The sequence below is a fragment of the Euprymna scolopes genome, chromosome 34, assembly GCF_053919585.1.
Source record: "Euprymna scolopes isolate OS-2025 chromosome 34, ASM5391958v1, whole genome shotgun sequence".
NCBI classification, from domain to species: domain Eukaryota; kingdom Metazoa; phylum Mollusca; class Cephalopoda; order Sepiida; family Sepiolidae; genus Euprymna; species Euprymna scolopes.
In genome coordinates, this window is record NC_136515.1 from 491,272 (window position 1) to 504,584 (window position 13,313).

Sequence of the window (13,313 nt, forward strand, 5' to 3'; positions counted from 1 at the left end):
ATTCAATAGACCAATAATTTTTCCATCTCAACTCCCCTGAATGCAAAAGACATAATTCTGCTTTCCAAAATCCTGTTTTGATCAAGAAAAATAATAAAGACTAAGCAGTTACTTCCCTTAACTACCCAATGAAACTGCTTGATGCTTGCATGTTAGCTTCAGGATGAGTCTCATTAATTATAATTTGCATTCAGATGATTTTTCTCAATTTTTTTCTTTTTTTTTTTTTTAATAGTTAATGCTTGTTTGTTACATTTTTTTAACATTTCCCCATTTTTATTAGTAGTTCTTGCTCTTGTTTGTTATTTGCTTTTAGTGTATATAATTTTAACTGTAAATCAAAGTTTAAATGTATTGAACGTCATTTTTATTAATAACATATTTAAAAAAAATTGTTTCATAGAATTATTCTGATATGAGACCCTTATCTAAATTCCACGGTTATTTCTAAAATAATCTCTATAATTTATTTTTTATAACATTCTTTTGGAAAGAATAAATGTTTGTCAGGATCAACGCTTCTAAGAAAAAACTTTTCTTTTTTCATAATAATAATTTTTAATTATTGCAATTTAATTCTTTTTAAGATAATAAATATTCTCTGCATTTTACTATGAAAATAATTGTGAGAGAAATATTCTTTGAATCAATAAAATGGATGTCACTTTTTTAAATGCAATTATTTAAAATTGTACACCATCTTCAAAAGAACGAAACTCAAAATCCATAAAGTGTGTGAAATCAAGCAACTATTTCTATAGCAAATACGTACCACAGTTTTTCTCATCTGATCCATCAAAGCAGTCCGATTCCTCGTCGCATTCCCATTTTACGTTGATACACCGTCCATCATCACACCGAAACTCATCTTGGCTGCATTGTTTCTTATCTGAAATTGTAAAAAACAAATATGAAAAATGGAAAATGCATTGTTTTATCATTGGAAAAGATTTTCAACAATGTCCAATTGACCCAAGGAAATAATATTGTAGGCCTTACAATCAAAAACACTTCTCAACACAGAATTAATAATTCTAGTATTATTTTTAAATATTTACTATTTATTTATTAGTATATTCTTACTTTTATTTAATTATTTATTATTATTATTATTATTATTATTTTTTAATATTTTTCATTCATACACGTTATTATTACTAATATCAAGTTATTATTATATCTATTTCGAATAATCTTTATGGTCATTATTATTATTATATATAGTTTTTCATTATAGTATTAAGTTTTATTTTTCTAAATTTTTTTTTCAGTTTCTAATTTAAAACAATTCTTAGTGTTATTTATATGCATATATATATATATATATATATATATATATATATATATATATATATATATATATAAAGCTGAATGTGTGTGTGTGTGTGTGTGTGTGTGGTCACGAATAGGCTCCTTTATGGTTGACTATTTTAAAAAACTGATTACATATAATGATAGAAGATGTACCGAGACACAGGAATGGGTATGTTTGATCTGGCAGAATGGTGGTTCATTAAAATTGTGGGGTCTGCGTTCGCGCCTTGTCCACTAAGTACGGAAATAGAAATTTAAAAATTAAAAAAAAAAAGCGTTTACAAGTGTTTCTGATATAGATGTACATAAGAATACTTTGATTAATATGTTTTAACTTAAATAGGGATGGTATAATAAAATTGTGGGGTCTGCGTTCGTGCCTGGCCTCCATAGAATGGAAATAGGCACAAACTTTAATAAAGACTTTTCATATCTATCTGCGTAAGTATACTTTGATAATTATGTTTCAGTTTGAAGAAATATGGTATAATAAAATTATGGGGGTGTTCGTTCGCACCTCACCTCCATAGAATGGAAATATGTCACAAAGTTTAACAAGGTTTTTTAATATAGATCCACAGAATATTGGGATAAGTGTTTTAGTATGAACCGGTATGGTATAATAAATTATGGGGTTTATCTATTTTATTTTTACTTTCATAATATTTTGCTTTGGTTTTGATACCCCCAAATTCGAAGCTATTTTTTACAACCCTTCCTTTTCATAACTTATCATACTTTCATAAATCAGAGTCCATTTTCTGTAGGCTATTTTTGAACCCAGTCAGCGACGGGTACTTTTGCTAGTATATATATATATATATATATATATATATATATATATATATATATATATATATATATATGTACAAAATATTATGAAAGAAAAAATATAAATATATCTTTTTGGCTTCATGTGTGTGTGTGTGTATACAAAATAATTTTCAAACATACCACAATTTTGCTCATCAACCCCATTGTCACAATCATTCTGGTCATCACAAACCCATGTTGATTGGATGCACTGTCCATCTCCACAAGAGAATTGGTCATCTTTACAAACACGTGTGGCTGAAAAAGAAATAAATAATAAATAAAGATAAAAAAAATCAAAAGTACAGACGTATGAGTATGTGTGTGTGTGTGCTTGTGAGCGAGAACACACTCATATATATACACACCTACATTGCTATATTTATTTAGAGTATATTTAGAGTACTGTTTATTACAATTGTGTAACATAATAATAATAGCTGTATTAGTTTTCCTTCGATTTAATTAATGTGTACAATTTTATATTTGTACGATGTTACAAGATGTCAAATTTTTATCTTGCATAATCTATTGTTTCTTTCATTACTTGGATCTTGGTGAATAATAAACATTTGGTTCATAACTGTGTTGTAAGCATGAAACAAAATATTTATTTATAGATAAATAAAAGCATTAATATTTCAATGATTTTGATTACTGTTCATTCCAGAAATTAGCTCAACTTTCACACTTATTTATTTGATTACTGCTTTTCTCTGATGAGTCGTAGACGACAAAACACGTGTAAGTGGATAATTACATTTTAAAAATAATATATATACCGCTCCCCATGTAGAGGTACCAAATTGGTTAAAGGGAAAATTATTCCCAGCTGGAATTCAGGTAAAAATGCACTTTCGTAAATAATTCAAAACATATCGCTAAAACCAAAACAAACAACATTTAATTATATATATATATATATATATATATATATATTTAAAAAATGATATATATATATATATATATATAATTTTTTAAATATATATATATATATATATATATATATATATATATATATAAAGTCAACCAGATAGAGCATAAAGTTACATAGGAACTTTATTGCATTATAAAGTCAACAAAAGTTACAGAAAGAGTAATAAGGGATGAAACCTCTTTAGGTCATGGTATTTTGAAGCTAAATGCTTCTCATCATTATTTATATTTTATGCTTTTGATCCGTCCGTAGATTTGTAAAACGTAACATAAAATTTTTTTTTTGTATACAAACAAACAAAAAACAACAGATATTGTTCATTTATTTCTCAAGATAAAAAATAAATATTTTTTTACAATTCAATAATTTAATCTTTAAATAAACTATATGACTGTAAAACAAACTCCTATAAGTATAACTTGATTTTTTTGGAAGTTAAAATAACACAAAATAAACAATATCATAAAAGCTTTGTAAAGTATGCAGAAAATAATGATGTCACCAATTCTGTGACAAAAATTGGGGGTTCCTACTCATATTATGGGAAACAGACACAGGAGTTCATTGTTCAAAAAATGCAAAGGAGCACAAACAAAATTATTGTACTTTGTTTATGTGTCTTTGTATGTGTGTGCCTGAGAGAGAGAGAGAGAGAGAGAGAGAGAGAGAGAGAGAGAGAGAGAGAGAGAGAGAGAGTGTGTGTGTGTGTGTGTGTGTGTGTGTGTGTGTGTGTGTGTGTGTGTGTGTTGTTAAAAGTTCTATTCATAGTGTTTGCTGGGAAACTCTTAGTTGAAGAGCCAGTCAGGGGTTTTGGAGGGGAAGAGGGGGGGTCTCTAGGAATTTCCAGGCAGCTTTGCTCTTTGCTCTAAATTCTTCTTCTTTCCCAATCCCAATGTACAAATGAGGTTAAAGAGTGTATAAAAGAAAAGAAGCAAAAAAAGAAAAATCAAGTTTGGGGGCTGAGCTGACCTATATTGCCCTGAAATCCATGTCCCTCTGTCCCTAGACAATCCCAATACCTAAAAGTAGTATCTTAATAATATTATCATGTAAGCCAGTAGGGCAAGAAAGAGAGAGAGAGGGGGAAGGGCTAAGCCCCCACAAGTGGTTTCCCAGAATCAAAGAAACAATAGAAGGGGAAGAAAGAAAAAATGATTCACTTAACTCTACAACTGAAAATTCAAGACAAGAAATGTTAAAAAAATGTTAGACTAAGAGAGTGGCTAATCATTTTAGTTAAATATATTATATGCTAAACTGGTCCCCACTCCTTTTTTTTTTTTTTTTTTTTAAGTCAATTTTCACTCCAAACAAGGCACAATGCCACTTTGATGTAAGGGGCTACTATCGGGAACATAAGTTGCAGGGATACTATGTAGAGAGTCGAGCAGAAAGATCTCTATTCATATTACACTTGAACTTCTGCACGTCAGTACAGTTGGGAAAACAGGAGTCCGGGAGGAAGTCCCCGAGTCTAGCAGTTCTGAGAAAGAAATTATTATAGTTGAGGGCCTTCTTACATCTAGAGATTTCTACTGTGTGGGGATGGGCTTGGTTGCTTGTCAAGTTTGTTGGGAATAATTACGTTGAAGGGGTACAAGTGCTTGTAGTTTGTCAGAGAATCTACCATTAAAATACTTGTAAAACAGGAAGAGGGATGCAACATTTCATTGATGGGACAGTAGTTTAAGCTTGGATGTTAGTACAGGACCTATCAGGTTGGCAACTCTCTTTTGAACCCTGTCCAGGAGCAAGAGACTGGTAGCAGGTGCACCAATCCAAATGTGACAACAATACTTTGTACATAGGCGAATGGCAGCCCTGACAATGCTCTCAATGTATCTGCTCCAACTCTTGTTCCCTGTGAACGTTAAGCCAAGGAGTTTCAAAGAAGTACTTTCAGGTAATGTATCTTTAGCCATAGCTATTAGTGGTTGGGAAGGTTTCTTGTAATTATTTAAGGAGACAAGCTTAGTCTTGGCAGCATTGAATGTGACCATCCATTTTTGTCCCCATTCCACTACAGATTGAAGGTCTTCCTCTAGTGTTTCTGCCATTTCCTTAGATATGTGTTCAATTGTTTTCCTCTTGTGCCTGTTATAGAGTGTGGTGTCATCAGCAAATATACCCATCACAGAGACAATTTTATCAGTGAGGTCATTTATCAATATTAAGAATAATAAAGGTTCAAGGATAGACCCCTGAGGTACACCTGCATTTATATCATATTTAGATGTACGACCGTCAAGGACAACCTGGATTCTTCTCTTATTTAAGAAGGATTTAATTATGTTAAGTATTTGTCCAGTGATACCGTATGATCTGATTTTCCTGAGAAGACCATCGTGCCATATTCTTTCAAAGGCCTTAGATATATCTAGGCCTACTTCTCTATCCTCCCCTGCTTTGTCCAGTGTATGGTAAATAGGTTAAGAGATTACAGTTAGGATATCTGCTGTAAAACAAGCTTGCCTAAAACCATAGTTGGTTAGTCAGAAGTTTAGCAGCTGTAAGGTGATGAACTAGAGCTTGGCTAGTTATAGACTTAAATATTTTAGCAAAAAGTGGGAGGAGGCTAATGGGATAATAATTTAATGGGTCAGTTCTTTCGCAAAAAATTCTTGTAAACTGGTACCACAGAAGCAGTTTTCGAGCAGTCAGGAAAGCAAGATTTATTAAGGCATTTATTGTATAGTTTGGAGAGGACTGAAGCAACCTCAGCAGAGCATTTTTTTAATAGCACAGCCGGGATGAGATCAGGTCCACATGCTTTTGAGATGTCTAGGTTTTTTATAATATCGTGCACCTAGAAGCGGTAATTTTCAGATCATCCAGTGTGGCGTCAGTCCGCAAAGAAAAGTCAAGGAGGGCTTGGTTTGCTGGGTCCAATGTGGAGTTTGAGGCAAACCGACTGGCAAGCAGTTCGCCTTCTCGGTTGCCGTGCAAGCAACCTCATGATTGTTGGAAAGTGAGAGAATCGTTGATGTCCCATTATTTACTACACTGTTCTAGATTTTCCAGAAATCACGGGTTCCTCTTTCTATGCTTTGATGCATTTTCTGGTGGTTTCAGTATATTCTCTCTTAGCTGTCGTTATTTCTTTCTTACAATTGCTTCTAGCTTCTGTATACTTTTGTCTGTTTGTATTGGACTTCTATCGGTTAAATCTGCAGTATGAATGCTGCCTTTGTGCAATGGCACCTGCACAAGTAGAAGTCAACCATTGGGGAGAGTGGGGTTTGCTATAGAATTTCTGCATACGAACACATGTTTCAATTGTCGTTTTGAACCATTCAGTGGTTTCATTTGCGCATTGTTCAGCGGGAAGAGAAAAGATATTTCCTCATGGAGTATCTCTGGTGAGATCCACGATGGCTTCCCAGTCAGCCTTCTTATAATAACTTGTCATTTTGAGCCACGGCTTTTCAGTTTTGGGACGAGACTTAAGGGCGATTTCTACCATTATCACAGCGTGATCAGCATTCCTGAGTGGGCTATGGGCATTTGTTATACAATCATCAGGAACTGTGGTCAGAAATGGATCTAGAAATGAAGCATGTTAATCTTGCTGAACTGGGAAATGTAACCGTTTGTGATAGGGAATGAGATATAGAGAAGTTATGTGTTATGCTACCAGTTACGTCTGTGTAAGTAGAGAAGCCAAGCCAATTACTGTAGTGGACATTGAAGTCACCAAATACATGTATTTGTGTGCTAGTATCGAGAGAGAGTGCTGTATCTATGCTATCAGAGACTTGGTTGATTAGTGTACAGTGCTGGATCAAGGGAGAGCAGTAGAGAAAATATAAGTAGCTAATGTTATATTGCATGTTAAGTATAAAGCACATTAACGCCTAGTCATTTGATTCTAGTTTTGTTTCTCTAGTCAAGGGGAGGGTGTTTCGAATATAGACTCCAAGTCCGTGCATATGTCTGTTTGTGTCCTTACGGCAAAGTGGGAGATAACCAAGCATGTTAAAGTGGTTAGAGGGGATGAAGGAGTGTAGGTCAGTTTCACTTTGTGCGAAGATATCCAGGGTGTTTGTTAGGAAAAATGATTCAAAATCATTTAAATTAGTTCTAAGCCCACGGATATTTGTAAATGCAAGCCTCAAGGGAGGAGGCAAATTGGTTTTGTTTGAGTTTAAGCCTGGTTTAATTGTAATTTTTGATTGAACTGTCATTTTATTTTATTTTAAAGTTTCAGTTAGGGTTGGAGGGGCTGGACAAAGTGGTTGTGCAGAATACCAAACATGCAACACAGGTAGACCATCAGCCGATTCCTCATCTACAGGATTGTGGCCTTGGGAAAACACACTGGAGATGGGTGCAGGGTCCCTTTCCATGCGTGACATGGCACTACAACCATCCCGATATTGTACAACTCTTGATGGAGCAGCCGCTCTAAGCGCTACCAAAGGGCTCCTGTACTATCAGTCGGAAACAGCAGCCAGGAACTGAAAAACCAGTATCCTCAACCTGTCAAAAAAAAAATCAACCCAATCCAATTGTATATATATAGTCATGCACATACAGTACTGTTTCACTGTATCACAGTTTATCACTGCGGCTAGACTAGCAACTACCTCAAGCCAGGATTGAAATTCGACCACCTAGGCAATAATTTATGCTTCTCATTGTTCCGTTATTTGGCCGCTGTTAAGATAGGTATGAGAAATTACAATGTTTACACATTGTCCAAACACCTAAGATACATTTGTTTACACAAAGAGCATTGCTTTGTAAGCTAGCAACAGTTTGTTATTTTTTTCCTCAATATACTCAACCCAAGAAAGGGAGACAAATTACAATACAATATTATAAAAATAACCAAATATTTATTTGTTTAAAATTAATATTTTGGAGATAGACCCCATCCTCAGAATTTTATACATTTTTTCTTTCTTTTTTTTTGTTTTCCCCCTAGCCATTATGTTAAATTGAAGAAAAAACAGTAAAGAATTTGCGTGTTGTCCATGTGTGGTGTTATTTTGAAATTTTTGGGCCTTTCAACACAATTCTGATTTTCATATCAACAACTTCTATTACTCAATACACAAATCTGACTATATATGTATATATGGATGTTGTTTATTTGTATCATTTGCTTGTGATACTTTTGAACAAATTCAATGATTTATGAGGAAGAGCAAGTTCAGCTACATTGATGAATTGTAAATGATGAAACACATATCGGCAGATAAGTAACAAAAATTAAGCTGTAAAATAAATTTTCTGGATAAAAAAACTCTACTCGGGTAAGAGGAGCAAACAATAGAATAAGTTAGTAAGATAAAGAATAAAATTACCTTGGAACTTTATTACATAACCCTATCAATAAGGGTTACGAAAAGGTCTCTCTCTTATTCCTCTTTCTGTAACCCTTATTGACTTGATAATGTAATAATACTCCTAGTTAGTACTAGCTGATGGCATACTACCCCCAGGGATTAAATAAAGAGTTCCATTCAAAATTTTGTGCAGATTCTTGGGTTCAACAGTAAGATTCATGAATTCAACAAAATACATCTGAAGAAGGTTGGAGGTTACATCGACCAAAACGTGAAAATAACACTCAAGATGAGAACAGTAGTTGGAAGTATTTAAATAATGCAACCAATTTACATGTTTGTTATTTTTTAAACATAGAAGTAATTTCACCCTTCCTCCTACACTCCCTCCCCACCTCCGTTCAGCTGCTGACAGAGAGATCAGCCCTCTCCTGCTGGGTCTTTTGGAGGCAGGGAATGTCAGAGTAGGCAGCATCATCATCAGTTAGGTTTCTAAGGACAGATTAAGATTACATGGGCAAGAACAGTTAATCTAATCCTCCTGGATTAAATATTACAAAGGATTAACAGTTAAGACCAGGTGACAGAAATGGTCAGGCAGATGGTCACACGACAGGAAGGCATAAATGGATATATATATATATAAATGGATATATATATATATATATATATATATATATATATATATATATATATATATATACACACACACACATTAGTGAGAGAGAGAGGGGGAGGGAGAGAGAGAGAGAGAGAGAGAGAGAGAGAGAAAGAGGGGAGAAAATGATATTGAAACAAATGTAAAGTTACATATTTTACAAGTTAATTATATTTAAATATTAGAAACAAAACTCCCCACCCACCAATACAAATCAAAACAACTTTTCTTCAATTAAAATAGCAGGGAGTAGCCAAGCGACAAAAAAAAAAAAAAAAAAAAAAAAAAAAAAAAAGAACTGTGGTAGCTGGGCTCAAACGTGAAATGCAAAAAAGGAGAAGAAGGCAATAACTTACGGCCAAACGTTTTTGCCCACATGACCATGAGTGCTTATGATGTTATAGCATAGCAAAATAAGCATTTTAAGCAAAGTTTTTGTTTAATACATTCACGTGACTTTCCAGTCTGTTGCAATGACTGTGCTACTTTACAGTCCATACTGGAAATAAGTTTCTTTTTAACCAAAATAAACGTTTTTATGTTTTAAAAATCATTACTCATGACTTATTATTAAAAAAAATATGAATCAGTTACAGTGTAAAAAAAAATGTTTTGCTTTAATTTAATTAACCACTGATAAAAGATGTAAAAAAAATAATACAAAGTACAAAACAAGAAATATTTTTAAAATCTTTTAACTCTGTTTAAACACAAAGGGAAAAACAAATGTTAAAAAATGTAAATGAAAGAAGGTTTTCTTTGTTTTAATTAAAGAATCGTAATTGGATTGGAATTTTTGTTTCTTTTAAATAAAAATTTAACCCTCAGTTGATTTAAACCTCTGATAAAAAAAAATCGAGGTAAAGAATTTGTCTTTTGTTTTAATATAATTAGCTGCTGAAATTACAAAACAACCCTTGCATGCGCAGTTGTTAAAATCATTTAGAAAGGAACGATTTTAACTGACTCCCGCTTCATTTAAAATTCTATTTCTATACGAAATAATTGACCATCTTTTCCAATTTTCAGATGCATTCGAGGCATTGTTCTTTCAGATGGTACTGTTTTCAACCCAGTCAGATGCAGATAATAAAAGTTTTTAACAGACATACAAATGCACACACACACACACACACACACACACAACTTTCCTTTATATAATAGACTAGCAGTGCTACTCAGAGTTGCCTGGGTGGAGAGAAATGATATACTAAGGCTATTGAGCAATACACAGGAAAAAAAAAACATTTGTTTCAATCAAAATAGCAGCAAGTGCCCGTGTGAATGCAAAAAAAAAAAAAAAAAAAAAAAAAAAAAAAAAATAGCCACAGTTGGCAGGCTTGAACCGGTAATGTGAAAGAGAAAAGGTAGGTGAAAAAAAACTAACACACTAGCTGTCACGGCCACAATGACTTATGACGTCATGATGGGTCGAAATAACATTTTTTAAACATACATTGCGATTGTTGTGCGTATGACTTTCAAAAATTTCGACACAAAAAGTGACCTCTCCTTGCAAAAAATGACCCAGTTGACCAACAGAATTAATCTTTTTGGCCAATTTTTAGATATTTTTCATCCAAGAGATTGATCTTTCTAACAGTACATATTTTGTCATGGTCCGATGTGTCTGTAAAAAAAGTTTTTGGCAGACATACAAACACACACAGACATACAAACACACATTTTCCCTTTTATATAATAGATTAGCGGGGGTATGACTTGCAAAAATGTTGACGCAAAACTAACCCCTCCAGATGCTAACCCATAGTTATGGTCTTTGGTGTGGTTTTAAGTGAGGGCAACATTATGCTACCTCACATCTTCGAAGTTGATTTGAAAATCAACACCAATGTGTACCTGGATCTGCAGCAGAGTGCGGTGATTCCCTGGTGCAATCAGGTGAAGCTGGCAGACCCTGGATGTAGCAACAGAACTCCGCGGCAGCCCACAAGTCCAAAGAGACCCAGGCTTTGCTTCAGAAGGAGTGCTATGACTTTGTTTTCTTCTCTCACTGCCCCTCTTTCTCTGATCTGAACCCACTGGACTACTTTGTTTGGTCATATGTCGAGAACATCACCAACATGACCTCCCACAACACCAAAACCAGACTGATCGCTGAATATTCACCGAGCTCTCACCAGCACTTGTGGAAAAAGCATGCTGCCAGTTCCGGGCCTGTATTGAGGCGTGATTGAGGCTGAAGGCAGCTACATTGAAAAGATGTCAGCTCTATTACTTAATTGTTACCTGAATTGAGTTTTTCTATAAAAGTTTTCGAAATAAAGCTGTAGCATTATTTTCTTTAGGGTGATAATTTTATCATTCTACCCTATATATATATATATATATATATATATATATATATATAAACTCTTGAAATATATATATATATATATATATAAACTCTTGAAATAAATATATATATATATATATATATATATATATAAACTCTTGAAAATTCCTTCTGAACATATTGCAATCTTTAAAAAAAATTTTTTTAAACCTTCGAAGCATCCTTTTCACAAGATGTCTTACCATTCTGATAATAAAAGAATTCTTTTGAAAAACTTAGGTTTAAGGGGAAATTGACCTATAGTTGAAGTTATTAAGAAAATAAACAACCAGATTCAATTTTGAATAATACTTTCATTTTGGCTACATATATATACATAGACACCTTCAAACATCATATATATATATATAATGAACATTTAAATTAAAATGTTTAAAATTCAACGCTATTTCACATGATTAATGGTAGCCGAATGGATACGGCCTCCGCTAATCGAGCCAGAGATGTCTCGTGTCGCGGGGTTCGAATCGTTCGACTGGTAGTAATCGTGACACCCTGCACTGAAGAATCCCGAAAGGATGAAACACTAGTGTCTGTAGGTATTTAATTATTATAGTAAAAAAATAATTATGACAGCCCCTTTAAGAAATACGTTTCTTATCGTTGAGCACTTTCTGTTGAATTAAAAAGTCGGTCAATTTAGCTCTTATGCGTAGATCATTGTATAACGATTTGATCACTGTCTGTCTGATGTAATGAACATTTAAATTAAAATGTTTAAAATTCAACGCTATTTCACATGATTAATGGTAGCCGAATGGATACGGCCTCCGCTAATCGAGCCAGAGATGTCTCTTGTCGCGGGGTTCGAATCGTTCGACTGGTAGTAATCGTGACACCCTGCACTGAAGAATCCCGAAAGGATGAAACACTAGTGTCTGTAGGTATTTAATTATTATAGTAAAAATATAATTATATATATATATATATATGTTTATTCATACAAACATTATGAGCTACATATGTGCATACATGTTTCTGTGGTGATCATTACAGAAATATATCTGCACATATGTGGCTAATAATGTTTGCATAAATAAACATATCATAAACATGCTGTGTTTATTCATCAAGAGGAAATTAAAACTATATAACCGTTATACATACACGTATAAGAAATGGTTAAGATGTGAATTTTTTAGCAGATGTTACCAGTCACTAATAGAGGTTTTAAAGACTGGAACTGACTTTTGTTTTTTGTTTCACTTGACTAAATAATCCTTGAGATAGAAAGTCAGAGTTGGAAGTCAGCAATTTTTTTCAAAGTCAGTTTTTCTTTTAAAAAGAAAAAATAATACTTACAGCACATTTTAGGATCCTCATCTGAATGATCATGACAGTCATCTTCTCCATCACATTCCCACCGCCGAGGGATACAGTGACCATTTTTGCAAAGAAATTCTGTCTCACCGCACGTCCGTGTAGCTATGAGAGAAAAGAGAAAAACAAATTTTCAATTCTTCAGTTTACAAAATTTAAGAACAATTTGTTTTGATTTTTTTTCTGATAACAAGATTCTAAGACAGAAATTCCAACTAATTCTCTAGGTAGGATATTATGTTAGGTATTGAACAGGTAGATCCACCAGTATATAATTTAGTCAGTTGAGACTAACAGAAAATGGAAATTGCTAAAGGGTTAGCAGATGTTAACTCACGGAACTCAGGTTGAAAATTACTTAAACTGCGGGAATGTATAAGAAACGGATATGATGTCACATGACTCAAAGAAGTTTTCTGATAACAATATTTTCACCCAGAAATGCCGCTTCTCTATATAAGATATTGTGTAATGTTTGACTTAGTAGAACGTTTTTTGTGTGTGCACAAACATGAAAAAAAAAAAAAATGACAGAGCACAAAAATACAAGTTTAAAGATCTCTGCTTCCTTTGATGACAACTTACCATACTAAACACTAGCATTACATAATAGGGACTCTACGC

General features: G+C 33.3%; 1 protein-coding gene across 4 annotated transcripts in view; it reads right to left on the reverse strand.

The window, feature by feature from the left end:
- The window catches only part of LOC145259067 (low-density lipoprotein receptor-related protein 8-like), a 116,332-nt gene that overhangs the window by 42,117 nt on the left and 60,902 nt on the right, over positions 1–13,313 (reverse strand). For all 4 annotated transcript variants that reach the window (XM_080116695.1, XM_080116696.1, XM_080116694.1 and 1 more), the window contains 3 exons: positions 12,672–12,794; positions 2,269–2,385; positions 773–889 (listed from right to left, as the gene is read on the reverse strand). In XM_080116695.1, coding sequence (XP_079972821.1) covers positions 773–889; positions 2,269–2,385; positions 12,672–12,794 — 357 coding nt within the window. The remainder of the gene's footprint in view (positions 1–772; positions 890–2,268; positions 2,386–12,671; positions 12,795–13,313) is intronic.